Genomic DNA, 10,124 nt, shown 5'->3' on the forward strand with positions numbered 1-10,124 from the left:
ATGTGTTATTACTCTTTTTTTTTTTTTGTCGAATCATGTGTTATTACTCAAGTTTTCTACTTAGAGGTATACACTATTTGGTGCCTCTAAAATTGTTACGGACCACCACTCTTAATGCTCCAAACCTTCCTTCCCTAACATTATTACCAACTTGAAGCCTTATAGGTTCAATAATCTCATTAATTCATTTTCTTGTAAAGAACTTTTCTCATTAAAGCCAAATAATTGACACTCCATCAAAATGATCTTCTTTTCTTACACCAGAGTGGAATAATCATAAAGAGGTTTGGGGGTTTGTGAAATAGTAGTTGTAAAAATAAGGAGTCGATGAGGAATATTTCTAACAAAGTACTACTAATTAACTGCTTATATTTGCTATTAAGAAAAGTACTAGAGGTTGAAATAAAAATTAACCATAATCGATCAAATTAGTATTAATTATTGATTTTGTCAAAAATGTGTGCAAATTAATTCCAGCTAAAACAAAACCATAAAGTAAAAATAGTACCACCAAAAGGCCTTGCAGTTATCAAACATCACACGTCAATCTTTTCCCATTAAAAGAGTTTAATTTCTTTATTGAACCAAATTTCAACTGAAATATTTTTCTACCAAAATAAGAAACATCTATGTGCCGTGAATTTAACTTAATTAATAGGAATCTTACATAATATATACAAAATCGAAGTTTAAATTTTAGACACCCTATTTTTCAATGTTTAAAATGTGTTAGTTCCAACCATTAGATTACTTAAAGAAGAAAAAAAACATACATAAAAATAAAGTCATTGTTTTTGTTTTTTTTAATGAGGACCACCATGGAGTAATAATGTTATGATAGCTAGGAATTTCCATGTTCACAAGTGCTCATAGGTGTTCATAGAAAAAGACTTTGAATAGATTTTCAATAAAATTGTCCACTAATAAAACAAGTGTATGGTTGGTGACTTGGTGTCGTTTATATGCCGTAAAAACGGTCATTTACTCCATCTAGTAGATGTAGAAGCGTTGATATTTTTTTTTGAAAAAAGACTGCGAATTGACTTCTCTAATTATAAACAAAATATGTCTACGCTAAAGATTATATTTTGTGTTATTTTTAATTTCTAATTTCGTAGATTCTACTTAATTTAAGAATAATATGATGTATGTGGATAAAGTATGGTATGTCATCTATGTATAAAAAAATATTCTTAATAATTGGTTAATTTATTCTTAAGATTGTTTTGTTTTGTTTTTCATCATCTCATATAAAAGTAAAATATATGTTTAACATAAAAGTGTTTGAATGAGATGATTCAAATCTTTTCTAGTTTAATAAGATATATTGTGTTTGAATTTAACTTTGAGATTATACGACGTTTACGAGTTTCGACCAAAAAAAAAAACTCTTGAGAGAGAACATTATGGTCTTATTAAACTTGAAGATTTAAAGTTCATTTATATTAACTTATTTTTTAGTTTATGCAAATAAATAAAAGGAGGGGTTACTGTTGCCATGGCACTGAATTGAAAGTATACCTTTTTATTTAGGGGATGCAAATAAATCAGTGCCTAAATAGACTTCTCACCATTCAATTGAGAAAATTGTGTTTTCAATTTCATGATCATTGATTAAAATGGAAGGTTCATGATGATCGAATGCAAAGTTTTGCCTCCATCTTCCAAAAGGATTCATGTCTAAATCAAGCAGGCTAGAAGGTTTTGAGATAGTGTATGGAAATCTCATGAGAGGAATGATTAGTAATTAATCATAATCAGTAATTAATAATATTAAGATCAATGGTCAATATTAGGAATAATTTTAAGTCAAAATATCCATCCTCAATAAATAAACTTTTGTATTATTCATAAGCTTGTCAAAGTAATTTATGAAAAAAAATAACTTATGAAGATATAATTTCGTTAGTAAGAACTTATGAAAATAACATAAAATCTTATTTATTTGCATAAAGTATTTTTTATAAGCTCAAAAATAAGTTAATCCAAACAGACCATAGTCCTTGAAGCTGCGCGCTTGGAAGATACTCGATTTACACAAAAAAAGAAAGACACAAATAACTTATACATAAGTGTTTATCATGATAAACGCTTTTACTATAAGCTGCAAATAAATTATTTATCCAAACAGGGCCATGATAATCTTGGCATACTACTTATAGCTAGGTTAAAAATAGCTTTTTATGCATGAAGAAGCCCATTTTCATGAGGCAAACACAAATTTTGGAGTAAGCAGAAAGAGATTGAAAATGACTGAAATTAAATTATGAAGCACATAACTAGGACTGCTCAACCTACTAAGTGGAAACAACTAACAAGAAAGTTGGAATACAAAAAGATCTTTATATATTGTGGTACACTCTGCCATATAACAAGCTGAAGCAGATAAACACATGCATAAAAAATTAAACTAAGCCCTCAAATTGTTGAAGTGTGAACTATTTAAATATATGTACACAACACAGCACACACTATTCAAATAAACAAAGACTTATAGAAAACTTTCAAAGACGAGATAGAGCCATAATCTGGTCATTATTATGATTGACTTGATTATTAGGCTTCTTATTATTCTTCTTCTCATCATTTACCACAAAACACTTAGCTTTGGCTCTTAATTCAAATTTCTGAATCTTACCTGTTAAAGTCTTTGGTAAATCCTCCATAAAAACAACCATCTTAGGTACCATAAAGTGTGGTAAATTCTTCCTACAATAGGTAATTATCTCATCCTCAGTAACACAACAAAAATCACTTTTTACCTCTTCATTCTTGTTAAGTGTCACAAAAGCACAAGGACTTTCACCCCATTTTGGATGTGGCATTGCAACAACAGCAGCTTCTAAAACCTTAGGATGACTATAAAGAACATTTTCAACTTCAACACTACTAATATTTTCACCTCCTGAAATAATCACATCTTTAGACCTATCTTTAATTTCCAAATAACCATCTTTATGTATAACACCAACATCACCAGTTCTAAACCAACCATCCCCGAAAGCTTTCGCCGTCGCTTCTTTATCTTTAAAATACCCCATCATGATTCCACTTCCCTTCAACATAATCTCCCCCATTGTTTTCCCATCTCTTACCACACTCTCCATTGTTTCAAGATTCTTCACATCAACATCAGCAAGTGTCAAAACACTAACCCCTTGTCGCGCTTTAAGCATCGATTGCTCTCTTTTCGGTAACACATTCCATTTCTTCTGCCACTCACAAACTAGTGCTGGCCCTGTTGCCTCAGTTAGTCCATAAGCATGTGTTACATGAAAACCAAGTGGCTCGATTTTCTCAAGTAGGGACGCCGGGGGTGGCGCTCCACCGGTTAGTATATTTACCGGAGATTTTATGACTCTCTTTTCGCTTGGTTTCGCGCCTAAAATAATATTGAAAATGATCGGTGCGCAACACATGTGTGTCACATTATAGAGATTTATAGCTCTATATATATCAGATGCTGCAGTGTTTCTGATACAAATGTTTGTACCTCCTCTTGCAGCTACACCCCAAGTGAATGTCCAACCATTACAATGGAACATAGGTAATGTCCATAGATAAACTGGTTCACTACCCATTTCCCAACCAAGGATTAAACTCAAAGTACTTAAATAAGCTCCTCTGTGACTATAAACAACACCTTTTGGTTCTGAAGTTGTACCTGATGTGTAATTCAATGTAATTGGTGACCATTCATCTTGAATTTCTTCAGGAAGGTAATTTGGATTACCATGATGAACCATTTGCTCGTATTCGAGCTCGCCTAGCCGGATTCCGGTGGGATTGTTTATGTCATCAATTACAATCACTAGTGGAAGTGATGAGTATTGTTCTGTTTGATCTTTTTCTTCCATGAGTAATCTTAAGGCATCTTTTGCTTTGGAAACGAATTCATAGTCTACGAAGAAGACTTTCGCCTCAGAGTGTTGAAGAATGGTGGCTATGTTTGCCGCGTTGAGACGGTGGTTGATGGTGTTTAGTACAGCTCCGGCCATAGGTACTGCAAAATGCATCTCATACATTGCTGGAATGTTTGGTGCCAAAACTGATACCTGTTTCATTAAATAAAAACCAATTTAGTTTTTATAAATCGCACAAATCTTAATCATAATGATATCAAACATTTTGAATTGTAGTCACGTTTGAGTTAGTGTATTATTACAATATTTGATACTGCGGACAAAATGCAGTATCAAATATTGGTAATACAATTTTACTTGATGTCAGTCATATCCTAGATTGCGGTCGCTGATCTAGGAAATGAACATGTAACATTTTAAATTACTGCGAAAAAATTGCAATCAAATACAATGATTATAGTTGCAAAAACATTTTTAAAAATATGGATCATATATATATATATGAATGCATGAACTTTTATTGAGATTTTATTACTTATATACGTTGATGTTTGTGTACTACTAGAAAAACACGATTTAGTGACGAACTTACAACATCATTCTTTGCAATATTGAGAGCACGGAGGGAGGAAGCGAGGCGGCGACACCGGTCATAAGTTTGTGACCAAGTGAACCGGGTTCCTTCATGGATGACTGAGGTACGGTTTGCATAAGATGCAGAAGCTCTCATCAAGAAAGTTAAAGGAGTGAGTATGGTATAGTTTGCTCGACATTTTGGTAGGTTATCCATTGGAATTAGTTGTAGTTACCAAAGTGAGAGGGAAAAAATGTGAAATTTTGTGTTGTGGTTAAGAATGAGATTAGGGGGGTTATTTATATAGAAAATTTCATGTGATTGGGACCAAAATTGAAGGCCACGTTATATGTGAAGAGGGTGGGACCATTAATTTTAGTGACTAAGAAGATGCAGTGAAACTTGTGTGTGGAAGTTATAGTATACCAAGGAAGTTGCTTTGATAGTACTAAATGTGTGTGAAATTGAACACATGGTTGTTGTATAGTTGACCTCTAATTATTAATTTCGTGTTTCAGGCCACCATGTACATGTTGTGGTATAACAACTATGATATTTTCGATTTGATTTAAACATAAATTCGCAAAATAATAACAATAGTAATACTATTTTTTTTAAAAGAAATAACAATAATAATATATATGCAAGCAATAATATTTTTGATTTGATATCAACATAATTTATGCCAAAAGTCTCTCTCTATATTCCTTTAAAACGAGGGATCATTGTTTTGGGCTTGACTCAGTTGATAGAAACATTATATAATACATCCACTTAATCACTTATAAAAGATAAATTTCTAACAACTAAACTATTTGAAAAAAAAACGAGAGATCACTACACACGACATAAGATGGGCCCTACCTTCCTCATCTCTGCAGAAATCATGCGCCCATTCTCAATATAGATTGGAATTTGGGCCCCCCTCCCCATTCCTGGTAGTTAATTGCCTAAATTGGTTTCCTCATTATAGATAAAATTTGAAAAATCATATTTATTAAACTAATATAACATTTAATAAAATAATAATTACTAAGAGTAATAAAATAAATCTTCCTTCAAAAAACTAAAAACGAGGCATTTGCCTAGGGTCTAAAAATGTTTTTTTACCTATTATTCCATTTTTTATTAATAAGACAAAATTTTATATATATATATATATATATATATATATATATATATATATATATATATATATATATATATATATATGAGTAAATAGTCAATTTCCCCCCTGAAATTGTAAGTTTCATCAATTACCCCATGAAATTTCACAACGTTAGTCAATTTACTCCCTCCGTTAAATTTTTCTGTTAGCGAACATGACGTTTTGCAAATACCCCCCTGAAGTTTTGTACTTATGTGCAAAATGCCCCCCAAACTTATTTTACTCCAAAATATTTAACTATTAATTGTTTGTTTTTAAGAAAAAAATAATATAAATTTTTAAGTTTGGGGAGCATTTTGCACATAAGTGCAAAACTTCAGGGGGGGTATTTGCAAAACGTCATGTTCACTAACAAAAATTTGACGGAGGGGGTAAATTGACTAACGTTGTGAAATTTCAGGGGGTAATTGAAGTTTTGTTAATTTCAGGGGGATAATTGATGAAACTTACAATTTCAAGGGGGAAATTGACTATTTACTCATATATAAATCAATGAAACTCCACACCTGCATAATGAGTGTTACGCTAGAACTCAAGAAGATCATGTTGGAATACACCTTAAAGTTCATAAGATAGGAAGAAAAGAGAATTTTTTTGAGGTCCCTAGACTCATTTGCCTAGCATTGAATAGATTAAGTATTCACCTTATCAATATCTCAAATCCATTATGGATTTTATTTGACGTCTAAATCCTATGTCAGGCTATTGTTCTCTTATTTTATTCCTGGAGTAAGACATGGATTTCTTAACAAGATCAACTCTTTTACTTACATGATGGACTCCTATGAAAAAAAACATTGGCGCGTGTGTAAACGAGGTGCTCTATCAACTGAGCTAGTGCTTTTGATACATATTTTATCATATTCGATAAATAAATTTTTGTCAAGATTAATATTACATGATCGAATCTCTTTGATTGATAGTGCGTTGGTATTGTTTATAAGTAATATAACATTTATAATCCATTATGATAGATGGATACTTTTTTTATTTAGGATGATAAATGATACAGAATCTAGCTAGGGCCAAAAGTAAAACATAGAATGGAGTAGTCTACTATAGTGATGAAAATCAAGTACTAAGTTAGAAATTTTTACTTGTTCCCTTATTGTCTCTGGGTAGTAGTTAAGAAAACAAACTATAATAATTTTCATATAACCTATTAGTTAATATAACTTACTTCCAATTTTGAAGGAAGTAAATTATAATAATTGTTTATAATTTACTTCCAATTTTGAAGGAAGCAATATTAGCATTTCACTATCCCTTTCTCAAAGAAGAAGAAGAAAAAAATGTGCCCTTGTTTTGCTTAAATGTTTTTCACTTCTTTTTTTATATTATAACTGTTATATTGTTTATAACACTAAACTTGTTTATCACACACCAGCTATCCCATCTTTAACATTAACCGACTTATGATGGTGACTTAGCCAAACTTGGTTATCAGACATATATTTATTCATGGATCCTTTTCCATTTTTGTTATTGTTTTGATGGTGAGTGAGTAATTTTTTAAAAGGTAAGTGTTTACTTTTCCATAACGAATCACATTTTTAGTCGTAAATTTCGTTTTCCTATTAATTAACTAATATATCTAAACACATAATATTTTCATTTCAAAATACGATTTTCATACTTATTTGGTCCATCTAGACCTCACCTCGCATATGACACTATCACATCAATCCGCTTATATTTTTTCATGTAACTTGTTTTTTTGTATCCTCCTTCTTGTTTGTTTTTACAATGACGATCCTTTCAATTTTTGAAGAGATATCTTATTCAAAAAATTATTTTTGAGACAACTTATAAAACAACGAAAGATATATAAAGAAATATAGATATGGTACAGAAATCAAAACAATGGAAAGAAAGAAAGAACATAATAAGTATTAAAAAAAAGTTGTTTCAAAAGTTGTCACAATAATCGTATAATTTTTTTTTTCTCAAACAATATATAATCCAAATGCCAAGTGTTTCGATATTAGCTTTCTCCTCGAAGATTAACGAATAGATATATAGACATGAGATCGACAACTAAAATGTGTGAATTTCGTGTTCAATTTGCTATGTGCAAGTTATAGTATACCACGGAAACATTTCTTGTTAGAATAGCTACATGCCTACATCACTGATGAATAATAATAATAGACTACTCAAAGCCTCTTGTACGTGTTTTAATGCAATTTCTTTTTTAGGCTTTTGCAAAAATATATAGGACCATTTAATTATAATCTTATCGATGAATATTTCATTAAGTTATATAGGACCATCTTCTTATCGATGAATATTTCATTAAGTAATTGAAACTGAGAATTGTTGTTCCCACATATAGTATGGCTGTGCCACACGAGTAAAATACGAAAATGCCCTTCGGCAGTTAACTACCGAAGTTTGTAGTGAACCGGCGGCAGCTTACTACCGAGGAAAACTGAACATAACCAGAACGCAGAAACTCAGTTTTCCAGTATTGCTTGATTGTTCAAAATTGTTCCAAACCATCCAACTTCTCCAAATTCGATTTTTCAGCAAAATCAAGTGCATCATCTCCATTTAATCACAAGTAAGTATCTTGAATCATTGTTTATCATAATGTTAGTTTGGGTAGGTTTTTTTTAAAAAAAAATGGTAGTTTTCATGTGGTTAGGGTTGATGTAGGAATTGAATTTTTTATGAGTGCATGTAGTTTATAATTGAATGTAGTTGGTTTAATTGATGATTGAATGATGTTAGGGTATAATGTGGTTTTGAATGGTGGCAAAATAACACATTTTGAGTATGTTTGATACTTTGCACACAAAGTGTTTGATAAAATGTGTCAATGACAATTTTATTGATTATTTAGTTAGTTTAGGTATTGGATACGATCTTGATTGTAATTCGAAAACGTGTATGTTGAATTAAGTTGAATGCATATTGAAAAAGTGTATATTGAATTAGGTTGAATGTGTATATTGAATTATGTTTAGTTTAGGTTGAATGTGTATGATAATGCATTTGATTTTTTGCGTTTGAATGTTAATGATAATGTGTATGATAATGTTTAGGTTCAATCAATGTCTTTATTTTGGTAAAGTGGTTTAATGTGAAAGCGGTTATGTTTAGGTTATGTTTAGGTTGAATGTGAAAGTGTAGGTTTTGTTTAGGTTTACTGTTTGTTGATAAAGTGGTTGAATGATATTAATTTTTTATTTTTATTTTTCGTAGATATGGCCGATCAGGACCCCATTGATCAATCGAAGATGATTGGTGGTAGGCGTGCCATGACTCAGAGCCACCGCAGGGAGAGACAGAGCGGCCACATCCCAAAGAGGGGTAGAGGTCGGAGGGGAGATGGCTCAGGAAGCTCTCAGGCTACACAGCCTGAGGAGTCACAGGTTGTTGACCCGTCACAGCCTGTTGACCAGACTGGGGTGGAGTACCTGAACTATCAAGATCAGGTACAACATGATGTGACGGATGGTGGATATGACCAGGATCATATACCACAGCAGCAGGATGCAGGAGACGAGGATGACATTGCAGCAGCTGCTGCACCGGAGGTGTTACCTACGGACCCTCCCTTTCCTGGTGGACCGGTTGACTTGTCCTTGCTCCACTCTTATGCCGGTCATGTGGCGTTGCCACTCTGGTATAATTCAAATAATGTAAGTGTATTTTTTTTAATTGTTTTTTCTTTATGTTAAAATATTTTCTTTAATTTAAATGTGTGTTTGTTTAATTATTAAATCTACTTTTATATGTGTTTTTTTTAATTGGTTTTTCTTTATGTTAAAATATTTTCTTTAATTTAAATGTGTGTTTGTTTAATTATTAAATCCACTTTTATATGTGTTTTTTTTAATTGGTTTTTCTTTATGTTAAAATATTTTCTTTAAATGTGTGTTTGTTTTTATTATTATATCCACCTCTATATGTGTTTTTTTTTAATTCTTTTTCTTTATGTTTAATTATTTTCTTTAAATGTGTGTTTGTTTTAATTATTATATACACTGTTATATGTTTATTTTTTTAATTCTATTTTTTATGTTTAATTGTTTTGTTTATATGTGTTTTTAATTATTATATACACTGTTATACACTGTTATGTGTTTTTATGTTTAATTATTATATCCATATTTATTTTTCTATTATTTCAGGTTCGTAAGACCCGCATGCTTAAACCGATTAATCATGGGGCGAAGATTCTCACTCTCGGACGCCCTAACGGGAATGAGAATTGGTTTTGGGATGCGCTTCAGCAGAGCGGGCTACATGATTTGGTCTACTTGGGGTACTCCACCGCGCCTCATGCTCTGCTGCTTACTTTATGCGAGAGGTGGCATCCGGAGACCAGCACCTTCCACATGTCGATGGGGGAGATGACTGTGACATTGGATGATGTCGCATGTCTCACGCATCTTCCTATTGAGGGACGGATGTTGGATCATGGGAAGAAGATGCCCAAGCATGAGGGAGCGGCACTGCTGATGACGTATCTGGGTGTGGCCCAGCATGAGGCTGAGAAGATCTGCAACCA

The 10,124-nt window shown here is 32.0% G+C and overlaps 1 protein-coding gene across 1 annotated transcript; it reads right to left on the reverse strand.

The window, feature by feature from the left end:
• Window positions 1-2,298: 2,298 nt before the first annotated feature.
• LOC11419002 (trans-cinnamate:CoA ligase, peroxisomal) lies at window positions 2,299-4,727 on the reverse strand. Its single transcript, XM_003600579.4, has 2 exons — window positions 4,456-4,727; window positions 2,299-4,055 (listed from the first exon to the last, which is right to left on the reverse strand). Exons 1-2 carry the CDS (start codon window positions 4,651-4,653, stop codon window positions 2,505-2,507), a joined length of 1,749 nt encoding a protein of 582 aa, XP_003600627.1. The 5' UTR covers window positions 4,654-4,727; the 3' UTR covers window positions 2,299-2,504.
• Window positions 4,728-10,124: the final 5,397 nt, after the last annotated feature.

The sequence above is a fragment of the Medicago truncatula genome, chromosome 3 (assembly GCF_003473485.1).
Source record: "Medicago truncatula cultivar Jemalong A17 chromosome 3, MtrunA17r5.0-ANR, whole genome shotgun sequence".
NCBI classification, from domain to species: Eukaryota; Viridiplantae; Streptophyta; class Magnoliopsida; order Fabales; family Fabaceae; genus Medicago; species Medicago truncatula.